The 12620-nt window shown below is 33.2% G+C and overlaps 1 protein-coding gene across 1 annotated transcript; it reads right to left on the bottom strand.

Moving 5' to 3' along the window:
- Window positions 1-1858: 1858 nt before the first annotated feature.
- LOC112513413 (tankyrase-2-like) lies at window positions 1859-3570 on the bottom strand. The gene has a single exon (XM_025119667.1). It carries the CDS (start codon window positions 3503-3505, stop codon window positions 2228-2230), a length of 1278 nt encoding a protein of 425 aa, XP_024975435.1. The 5' UTR covers window positions 3506-3570; the 3' UTR covers window positions 1859-2227.
- Window positions 3571-12620: the final 9050 nt, after the last annotated feature.

Genomic DNA, 12620 nt, shown 5'->3' on the forward strand with positions numbered 1-12620 from the left:
TTTTTCCTATGACACTTTAATCAACATGAAATAACGATACATGAGGGATAAAATAATTGACATTTTTTATATACATATAATGTACGAAGAAACTAGAGATTTTAAGAATTTTAGGTTTGTTTTTTTATTTGAGCAAATTGTATGAAAAAATAACGTATTTTAATTTGATTTCTATTTTGAGTAACGTATTTTCAAAACTTATATTTTGGTACCTAAGATGTAAAATTTTAAACATTTAAGTACCCGAATAACCGGTAAAAGCATTAACCGGTTACCATGYTTATGTGGTATCCAACTCAATATTATTTGTTGAAGCATTAACCAGATACCATCATTCGCTACATCAACATGACAAYCGATTAATGCTTTAACCGGTTACCCAATTAATTAAATGRAACTATTAAGAAGTAAACAAACAAACCCTTAGTATGTTTAATAATTAATAAGTTTTATAAAAAACAATTAATAAATTTCCAATCACTAAAATAAAAGTGATTAGAAAATAAGTTGAAACCAATTTATACACCTCTAACAACAACCGTAGTTCGTCACAACTTTTTGAAATATTTAAATATTATTTTTTTAAATAATTGTTGTGATTTTAAAAATTACGAATTGTCACATAAAATTTATATTTAAGTTTTCTTACCAACCATTTAAAATATTAACTATTTTAATGTCAATAATTAAAATTAACACTACTTTAACAATCTAAAATAAACTATAAAATATTTGAAATTAAATATAATATTAGCATGATATTTATCTYTGACATGTAGCTCAGTTAATAATATAACAAAATGACTTTATTTAAATATATAAATTTAATAATATAATTAATGTTATAATCTTTAATATAAATAAATTATAAGAGTTAAAAAGTAAATTTTTTACATTTTTATTTTTGATTTTTTATCTTAATAAAATCTTAAAAATAAGTGGAAAATACAAATAAAAAACAAAAATTCAAAGAATGTTGAAAGTCAAAATTTCATGGGTATAAAATAAAAACACAATCATTTATGTATTATTATAACAATCTGGATTCGAATATGGATGCAGATCTTCATCGAAGCCAAAAGATTTCGGGGCAATTACTGAATGATTAACTGGTTAGAATGATTAWTAGTCTCTTATGATATAGTGCAAAATGAAATATAATTGTTTGGTAACTGTTAACAATGAAATCAAGACGCTGAATGGTTAAGAAAAACACATGATACAAAATCATTCAGAGAGTTTTAGAACCATTAAGAGACAAAAAAAAAATTCCAAACAAAATTCACCTCTTAACAATTCAAATGTTGCCTCTTAATGGAACTATTAAGAGGTAAACAAACAACCCCTTCATAGATCCACACATTCTCTCTTTTGCTCAACTTTTTTCTCATCGATATAACGAAAATAGTATACTGACATACTCCCACATACTCCTTCCSAACAGAAGGTGGACAGAAACAAGGACACAAAATATAGTCCTTTATAGAGGTAGATCTGACTCTGATATCGTGTAAATATATCATGCTTTACACATGGAACCCATAAGTGACAAGACCCTTAAAGTTAAAATGGAGGTTCCTACACACACATATAAATATAAATATAAATATATATATATATATATATATAATATATATACATGAACATTGAATGTATGTAATCTAGCCGATATACGACTCAATCAATGGATAGTCTTATGCTATACATTCTCTCAATCACCCAACAAGAAATCTTAACATCCCCTGTTTTCTATAAAATCTTTTTTAAAAAGAGATTCAAAGTGGTTCCACATCTATTAAATGGTATCAGAGTCGAGATCTACTGTATCTAAAGAAAAGGTTTCAAAACCTAATGAATTCCAAATGATTTTGTAGGAATTTAAGGATCATATGACTTTTGCAATATACAAGTTCACCAAATGAATCCTATTTGTTTCTAATCTATTTTGCTAATTGCATAGATTACACATGACACAACTCTAAACTATACATAGATACAATTGAGTGAAACTTGTATATAGAGATGCATAAAAGCCTAAAACCCGAACCGTAAAAAGCCCGACCTTAGCAAAAGCCCAAAGCCTAGACCCAAACCGATTAGCCCAACCAGGTCAAGTTTTATTCAAAAGCCCGATCAGGCCTGTTAAGTCCGAGTTCTTTTCTTTGCTGGTTTGTTTACTGGAGAGGAGATGAGCTTGAAAGGCCCGGGTTTTGTGTAACGACTTAATTCAAGTTTCAATTTTGTGGCAAAGTAAATCCAAAGGAACAGCGAGCGATTTCATGCTAGCTTTTGCTCCATGAGCGATTAGCAGCATTGCGACATGTGCATGCCCTGCCTCAACCGCCCGATGAAGTGGTGTGAACCCAGTACCGTCCACCAGATCAACCCGAGCACCATGGTTGAGCAACACCTTAACCCCATCAATCCAACCCTTAAACGACGATTTATGCAAAGGGGTCCAGCCATTTTGATCCCTCCCGTTCACCTTTGCACCTTCTGCTAAACATTTCTTCATTTCGTCGATATCTCCTTTTCTTGCCGATCTATGCAAAACGTCCCCTAAATGCAACATGTCGTATAAGTCCGTATGCTCGTTTTCCACTGCAAGATCGAATGCGGTCTTTCCTTCGTTAGTTACCGCATACTTAACATAATTACACGAGTTTAGCAGGAACTCGACTGCTGCTACATGCCCTTCTATCGAAGCGCAATGAAGCGGGGTCCACCTTCTGGAATCGGCTCTATCGGGATCGCTTCCTAACGTAATTAGGAACTGAAGAACTTCAATATGACCGTAACTTGCACCAATATGAAGAGGTGTTCGACCTTCAGAATCGACCGAATCGACATCTATATCTAAATAACCCATACACAAAACCTCCATTATATCCACCCGATTCGCAGAAGCTGCAGCATGCAAGAATCGATCCTTTAAATGATCAATCACACAACCAGACTCGATCAAAAACCGAACCATTTCAACATTTCCAGATTTAACAGCCAAATCCATCACTGATTCCCCATCTGCCTCCCGCCGGTTTACATCAGCACCGGCATCCACCAAAACCGAAGCAACATAACAATTCCCACTCATAACAGCAGGTCTTAACAAAGAACCGAGCTGCAACTCATCACACCACGAAATGGCTTTAGATAGAACGAAAGCGATCTCGAGGGTCTTCGTAGAGGAAGATGAGAGCAGAAACTCGATGACGTGAGGGCCGACAAAGGAGATCGGGATTGTTACATCTTTAAAGATATGTGGACCAGGTTTGGAGAACAGACGACGGAGATCTTCCTGATTGGCTTTTCCGGTGGGCAGCATGGATGATCGGACAAGAACGTTATCCGGTGGGGTTGAGAGCGGCGGATGATTGGACGGTTTCAATAAGAAAAGGGTAAAAGATGCAGTTCCAAGAGGAGGGATAATAGAAAAAGGGTGGGTGAATGAGAAAAGTGAAGGGTTAGTAGTGTTAAAAGAAACAGCAACAGCCATGGTGTGCATCAGATTGGTTAACTTGAAGGTTGTGGAACACTTTTGGTTTCTTGAAAAAACCAGGTTCACCTCCTTCAAATCTGCTTTAACCAATCTGTCCATGGCCTCAAATTCTGCAACTTTTCTGATAAAAAAACAAGAAAGATGAAGATGGGATGGGATGGGATAGGTGAGAGATTAATTTTAAAAGGGTAATTGTTTATGTTAAATTATCATAGGCTTAATATAGATTATACATTACTTTGACGTTTAGGAAGATCGTTGGAAGAGGGAGAGCGATGACAGGAAGGAGTTTAATAATCCTAGGATACGACTAAAAAGTACTACGATGTATATTTGAAGTAAGACTTGATTGCTTTGTTTGACCTGACCAACAACTAGTTATAACTGGCCTTTCTCAGATCAATGAAATTGCCAATGACTTCTCTATGTTTACTTGGTCTTTAGAGGATGAAAATGTTTGAATTTAAAATCATGGCAGAAGTAATTGGTAACTTATAATTTGAGGCTTATAAGAAGTTTACATATCCCATTTTCTATCCACTCTGGACCGGTTGTTACAATCAATGCCTACTCTTCTTTTTATTATCTAGACATGGACCATTACACTTGTATGTTTATACATAGAAACCTCCTCTATAAGGTCTCTTTGTAGAAAGAGACCAAACGGGCTCCACTTATCCTAACATGATATAAGAGACTTGGTCTATCAYATCTAGCGACTCGATACACCCTTTCTAGGAGGCACTGTCTAGCCTCCATTTGATGTCCCACATTTATTAGACACTAGCCATCAAACCTTTATACATAATATAGGTAAGAATAATAAGATTAAATATCATGAGAATTGATCAAACCTTTATACATAATACCAAGTCGCCCACTCATCCCTTGTGTTGACCATGTTTCATAATCACATGTAATTTCAGTGCAAAAACATATTAAATTGATCATTTTCATGTTTTCTTATTTAAACATTGTTAAACCTCCATCCCCATATAAAAACTCTTTTAAAGAAATTCAAAAGGGGTTCATATATATGTACTAAGAATCTACATAATTATACCTTGGAATTACTAACAATTAACAAATAAGCCAATGTTAGTTTTAGGGAACCAAGGTTAATAATACATACAGGGAGAGGGGACCACTAGAAAAGAAATTAGCCCACTATGAACATGGAGTTGGAAAAAATGTAAGTGAAAGACAAATTCATTGTTATTATATACAATATATAAACCAGTATCAAGAATATAATAGTGATTTCTTTTTTCTATAATTTAACCCAAAGCCAATGAACATTTTTTGWTTATAAAACTTAATGATTCCCAGCCAATCACCATCAAGCACTCTTCTTACGTCGAAGGAAAAGTCCAACCACACCAAAAGAAAACAAGGTTTGAAAACGTCCCTACCCAACAATTTGCTATTTGAAAACGTCCTACCCAATAAATTATTTATAGCCTTGTCTACTAAGAGCATTTTTAATAGAATCTTTAAAAAAAAAAAATGGAGTTAAAAATCAAAAATCTCTAAAAATATTTGTATTCGTCTCCAATAAATTCTCCATTTTAAAGATTATGTTATTAAAAATATTCAATACATTTAATAAAATATTWTTTTTTTTCTTTGGAACATTTAATTTCAAAGACTCTTACGTTATGTTCTCGAATTTGAGAAGAAAATAAAGGAAAAGAAAGAGAAGGAAATAAAAAATGAAAGAAAATATGTTTTTACAAATATACCCKTCTTTATTTTCCAAGGGATGTAATTGACGGGCATATATGTAATTTTATAAACATTTATGGTAATTATTATTTGTTTCCTTTCTTTTCATTTCCCTCCTTAAAATAACTCTAGAACACGACATTTTTTCTTTTCCTCACTTTCCTTTGTAAAGAAAAAGACCGGAGAAAGMAGCGTTATTGATGTAAAATATTATTTCTCAATCATAAGTAATCATTTTTCTTTTCCCTCACTTTCCTTTGTAAAGAAAAAGACCGGAGAACGCAGCGTTATTGATGTAAAATATTATTTCTCATCCATAAGTAATTATTTTTTATGAGTTCTCCATATTTGGAGAATTTTATATTTCTTTTTTACTTTCTCCATTTTTTAGAAGGTTTTGAAGAATATATTGGAGTGAAGAAGTCACCAAAATCATCATTTTCTCCATTTTAGAGAATTTGTTAGACAGAAAAGAAAAGGAATCAAATTGCATACCTTATATGCAGGAAAGAAAAGCTAGGACGCCATGTTCATATATTTCTACTGCAAACACAAAATCCGTTACTATTTATCTTTAAACTTGCAGTTGAAAAGGATAACATAAAAGGTTAAGATMATTAATAAACAAGTTTGAGTAAAATGCCATATAAGTTGAAAGCATCAAACTTTTACTTTAGGGGGGCGGACCACTAAATTACAAAATGAGAAGGAAAAAAATGAAGACTCCTGGTCTGCAAAGTGATAAATTTTCACTTTACTGATGCTAGGTTATACCCGTAATTAGGGTGCACAAAAACCCAATCAACTCGGCCAACCCAGCCTGAAATAATTCAACCCCAATCCATACAATGCCTAATTAAGYTGTAAAMTCTTCAAACCGTAAGTATTGGATTGGAATTAGGTTCTTATCTGCGATACATCTTTCGTAAGTGTGTCACAATTCCACCCATAATCTACTTCCTATTTGCAAGAATATCCAACTTTCTTCTTGGTGTTGGTGTTGCTTTTCCTTTGTTCTCCATGTAGCATAAAAGGCCAATTAAACGGCAATAGTGACTAATGGTTATTTAAGTATATGTTGCCATGTTGCTGTTATGTCCTAACCCGCATGGGTTGGGTTGGGTTGGGTTGGATAGTTCAAACCGGCCAACCCAGCCCATATGCAGCCAGCCATAATGTCTTGTAGCATCTCATTGAAAAGTGTCTACACAGGCTACACCTTTGATTGTCAATTACAGGAAAAACTAAATGCTTGATGAACAAGGTCATTCTTAACATCTGATTAAAAAAACTGTCACTAGTCTTAACTTCATCTGAGAAAGGTTTTCATTGTTGCCATGTATAAATGCAATCATCCAAGATGATTATATGGCACTTAACACTTGTTGTTCTTTGGTTCTCATATGGTGCAAGAATGGTTCATCACCGGTGTTGTACATTGCTTACTTATTTTAATGAAGGAAAGACTAGTCTATTCCTAACAAAGAATGGAATGGGGAGGGGAACTCCTATAACAAAGATTGCTGGCTTTTAATATGGCACCCCAACAAGATGTAGTRCAAGGTTAAACTGGCCTGAAAGAGTCACAAATGACAAGACCATACATGGTTTTGTCATCTTTATTCGTCTGTGAACAAAATCTAAACGGAAAGACAGATTAGAACTTTTAAAGTTTAAATGGCTATTGATCCACAAGGTTCTTTCATTACTAGTTCTAACATACTTCCTTTTATCTGCCATAATCAGTCATCTCTTTGTCAACATTATTAATACTATTAACCTTTTAAATGCTTTTTGCACTCAGATCAGCTACCTCCTTCACAAATTTGTACCTAGCATTGAATTTCCAAAGAGATCATAGTGTTGGATTTTCAACATTTAATCTCAGTTTGAGATCATGTAAAACAACCGGTGGTAACAATTTGAGTTCATATMTCTCTCTTGGTCGCCTGAATTACCAGAGGGTGGTGCAATGATGTACTTGTGGTAAYAATTTGACCCGTTAGGATGTGATTTCACAAGTCTTCCTGAAATACAAAGAGCCATTAATAATTTGGTATTAGTTTCAAAGTTCAAAGATGGAATTCTGTAAGTTCTAACGTTTGGTGTCAAACCTCAAAGTTTCCCAGCAAAATCAAAATGATCTTGAACGACCATAACACCAACAGTCCAACACAATTCTTCCACTAGTATCTGTTATGAAGTTCGCAATAAGTATCAAATTGGTATCGAATTTTAGTTATTTTACAATGAAAACCGGCCGTATAACATGGTATTTCTCAATTTGAATCTAAGAACTTCAAATACGAAACGTGGAATCCAACATATCTACCSTAATACATAAATCCGCATCAACTCAATTACAAACTAACAATCAAACTCAATTCTCAGCACAGTTTTCAATTGTTAGTAATTGAAAACAACAATAAAAAAAATATCAACTCACCGAGCCATGTTCGATTTGTGAATTCCAGTATCCCAGGCTTGGATCCTTCAGCTATGAACTAGAAAAAACTGTAAAATCTGGGGAAAAAAATTAGCTTCAAATCTTAATTAAAACCAACCTATGAAATAAATTAAACATAAAAACATGCTTCTGTAAGCATTCGTACCTGCGTCTAAAAGAAGAAAGAGAAATTGCAGGTGCGAGATCAGCCTGAGAATGTAGGATTTGAATCTGCCGGATGAACAGAACTAGGGTTTTAMAACGATGGTTCAAGTCCAAATATCGTTTTGATGGCGGGAAATAGGCGGTTTACCCGGATCCGGATAGATATTAAACGGGTTGAAGTTGTGACCCAGTGGGCTGTGGGCTAACCAAACCTAGAAAAAGCCTTATAGATTTTATATGGCAAAAAGTGGGTCCTACCGTCCTAGGCTAGGCCGGRAGACGGTCCCAAATCGGTCATCTTCTTAATTGATTCTTTAAAAGTCAGGTCGATCAATACTGGTTTCGATCAGAAATCTTAGGATTGATGTTAGGCCTTATAACCGGTCCCGGTCCCATTGGACTGGTCTGAAATTCARTTCCGAGGCTGGCTCGGTATTCTAATCAAGTTTTCTTTGAATACTTTTACACAAAAATGTTATYAGTATTTATTAATCACAATTTTTRAAATTTATGGGCCGTTTAACAAACGTTTACCCGATTAAGCGTTTGTTGATAAAATTTAAYAYTGCCACTTACTTACCGAGTAAGATTTTAGTCTACCAAAAGAGTATCATATGCAACAATTTACATGATAAACGCTAACCATGGTAAGATCTGTCTCCCTYACTTACTGGRTAAGACTCCCGATCGTTGCCTACGTTTTCAGGGATTTTTGGTTCTTACCGTACTCATTTGGTAGTRTAAAGTGACTTAGTAAGCGMTTACTCAKRGTAAACGTTTGGTAAATGGCCTCTTAGTATTGAAATTCACTTTAAATTAAAAAAAATTTGAAAAACCTGATAATCTTATAAAAGATCTTGAAAAACTTGAATTATAATTGATCCAGTATGAACTTGTTTATATCTGAGGTATACAATGAACATCTGGATAAAACATTAATGAGACTCGTACGACATTTAATGCAATGTCTCTGTTGGTAAATCAAGTTCAATCGACAACATCCATATCTTTGTACTCRTATATAGGATTTTATATATGCTCTACGACTACGGCAACGTATCAGTTGGACCTTCCAAGCCACGACGATTTTCCTCGACGCCAAGGGTATGCCTGCTTTGCAATTGACGTGGAAGGTCACAACCGATCTGAAGGACTCAAGGCCTTTATCCCCAACGTAGACACATTGTTGATGATTACTTGGTGTAGGTGGTTTAGGCGTTAAGGGAAGTAATAAAACTGCAAAGGCCATGATTTTAGGGATCAGTTGTCAACGAATTAAATTACCAATATAACCTTTCATATTTAATTATTAAATAAAATCTATAAATTTAAATGACTAGGCTCATACARAGACGATCCAATATTTTTGTAGGTTCTGCTACATCCAAAAAAAAATTACATTGTATAACTGAGATCACAAATAATATATGTTAAGAACAAAAATGGGCTATGTAAGATCCCACATTGGTTGGGGAATGAAACAAATGTTRCCTYATAAAAGACTTGATACCTCATCTATCAGRCGCGTTTTAAAACCGTAAGTTCAGGTGTGGGACAAAGTGGACAACATCTGGTATGGTTGRCCTAAGATGTTACATATGGTATCAGAGCCATATTGGTGTGCCAGCGAGGACGTTGGGCTCCCAAGGGGGATGGATTGTGAGATCCTACATTGGTTGCGGAGGAAAAAAAAAGTTGTCTTATAAGGGAGTTGATACTTCCTTTATCAGACGTGTTTTAATACCGTGGGTCTAGGTGTACGGACAAAGCGGATAATATTTGTTACGAATTGCATGAGATGTTACAAGTTAAACCTAAACGATTAACAATTTGACACTAAACMTAAACCATTGATAATTTGAACTTAAAACCAAACAATTTTGGCTATAGTTTACACCCTAAGCACAGGTAAATTTTGGCCCCAAATTTTCTGGACCACTATTCAAAATCTCACATTTAATATGTCAATGAACGGTCATGGGCCCATATATACACATAGGGGTGCTCAAAAATCCGACCAACCGATTAACCCAACCCGACGCAAAATAATTCAACCCGAAGCAACCCGATMTCTAATCGAGTTGTAAAATTTTCAAAATGTATGTGTTGAGTTACTATTATTTGAACTCAACTCAACTCGATGAACCCAATATCTTTTTATTTATTTGATTTAATATGATTGTTGAATTTATATTAATATATAKATTAGATAATTGCACTATCACGTACGCTATTCATATACACATATTTTCAATCTATTCATATCTCTATATAACTCATTCATATATATGTTCAATAACTATGAATATATATATATATATATATATATATGTGTGTGTGTGTGTGTGTGTGTATGTGTGTGTGTAAATTGAGAAAATTAACTGAATGTGATATACATTAGAAGTATGGATAAGTTGTATCAAATGATTGGCGATGAAAAAAAAAGTATGAATAGAGAAATAACATATTCAAGGTTAGAAAAATATTTTAAAGTACCAAAGTATCAACCCGACCAACCGTACAGTTTGTGTTGGGTTGGGTTGAGTTAAGATTTTTCAAACCGTAATTAATTTGAATTGTTCAAATATTTTTAACCCGATCGACTCAACTCATGAACACCTCTATAAACACATATTTATGTGTGTATTTTTATTAGAATATACAATTCAAAATCAACAAAATTTAGAGATAGATTTTAATAAAATTGCCTATAGAATCATTCACTTGTTATAAAATAAAATGAGAACATTGAATCAAAGCCAAGAACATTAAAAAAAAAGAATCTAATCATATGGTGTGAAAGGTGAACAACAGACCAACTTAACTACAAAACAAATTCCATGGGATATTAATSGATTGTTTATTTTTCTCATATAATAATAAATTATTTTCTTTTATTATACTTTATCTTATTATTATTATTCTTTTTTTATTAATTTGGATATTCCAACTTGTTATGTGGGCCGACTAGTCTCAGAACGTCACATGCTATGCAGATAGCTCGAAGTCACCGCATTTGAATCTTTATGGTCATAAGGGGATTTTTATTCCTCATTGGATTTAAACATGAGATATAAATACACTTTTGATAAAGCCTAAGTTTAAACCAATCAGACATCAGCCTTTTAGTTGTTATTGGTTTCTCACTATTGACCATCTTAGAAATCTAATAAAAAAAATAAATTATATCTAATTCAAATATTTGTGATTATGGACTAAAATATATTTAATTAAAAAAACCAATATTATGAGATTAAGAAATTGAGTAAACTACAAATTTAGTCCTTATGGTTTGTCGAAAATAACATTTTTAATCCATTTAGTTTCAAAATTACAAGATGGTTATYGTGGTTTTCAAAAACATTCAAATTTCATTAAATTAAAGGCATTTTCATCCTTTTATTGATTATATTATGTTTTACTTGGTTCAAGACCACATGGACCAAAATCATAAAGTCGATTTTGATTAGGTAAAAAACAAAAAACAAAATGATAAAATTATGAAAACGCCCTTTATTTAACGAAATTTTCTTAACGGATGTTAATGAGATAAACCAAATCCATATGTTTTTGAAAACTACGATAGTTATTTTTTAATTTTAAAACTGTATGAATGAAAAATGTTATTTTCGAGAAACCACAGGGACTAAATTTGTAGTTTACTCTAAAAATTTATTAGTGACGATGAATAATGTAGAAAAAACCAAAATCAAATTGGGAACAAAGTTGCATTAACTTGACAAGGACTTCGATAATATTGTCGTTTGTGGAAATCATGTTTGAACACCATAAAACAAATATATATATATATATATATATATAAATTATTTAATTTTGCTTTAAAAATAATATTTATTTTAATAATACTTTATGATATCGAATAAAACACGTTTTCGTAGTAACAAAGTCAGAAAGAAATCATTCAAAATCATCTGACCGTTCAAAGGTCTATGATGAATGGTGGCGTTTGAATTTGAACTCATATCATCAAGTTAAATTATAAACTTTTAACGAGTTAAAAATGATAGAACATACGTCATATATATATATATATATTTATTTATTTATTTATTTATTTATTGTGCTTAATTATCTACTCTCYTATAACAGTAGATTTCCAAACCAGCTTACTTGCATCTCTACTAAGTTTATAGAACCTTAAAATTAACAGTCACACAAACCCTCTTGTGATAAAATTAGGCACAATGATTTTGCCTCGCTCATTTTGAGAACCTGGTTCACCTGGCCCGTTCAGGGTCAAGATTCCATGTAAAAAGGGTACAGGGTCCGGGTTCGGGTCTATGGATCCCTGACATATTGGAAACCCGATGTCAGGATCAGACATTGTATTCTCCAACCCATCATGTCCAGGTATTTATATACATCTTAATTAAAATTATATTTTAACCATTTATTGTTAAATCAAGGATGAACCGGTGATAAACCGAGGGAAGAATGATTGTATTTCCCGCTTTGTTACCATGCCTACGAGAAATGAAGTGTAATTGGGTGAAGAAGTCAATTTACACCCCTTAACTATTGCAAAACTACCAAACAAAACCCTTGGAGAATAACCCAACACTTGAATCAAATCAAGAGAGAGAGAGAGAGACCTCAAGTTGTCCCCATTCCCCAATCATTTCAACTCCTTTCTTCTTGATTCACCATGCTCCACCAACCCCTCATTGCACATCACACCATAACCATGCTTTCAAGATTTATATACACACAAAAAAACCATAAATGGCCCTCCATTTTCCAAACCCATTTCAAGAATTCAAGATC

The sequence above is a fragment of the Cynara cardunculus genome (genome assembly GCF_001531365.2).
Source record: "Cynara cardunculus var. scolymus isolate 2C chromosome LG 5, CcrdV1, whole genome shotgun sequence".
In the NCBI taxonomy this organism is placed as follows: Eukaryota; Viridiplantae; Streptophyta; class Magnoliopsida; order Asterales; family Asteraceae; genus Cynara; species Cynara cardunculus.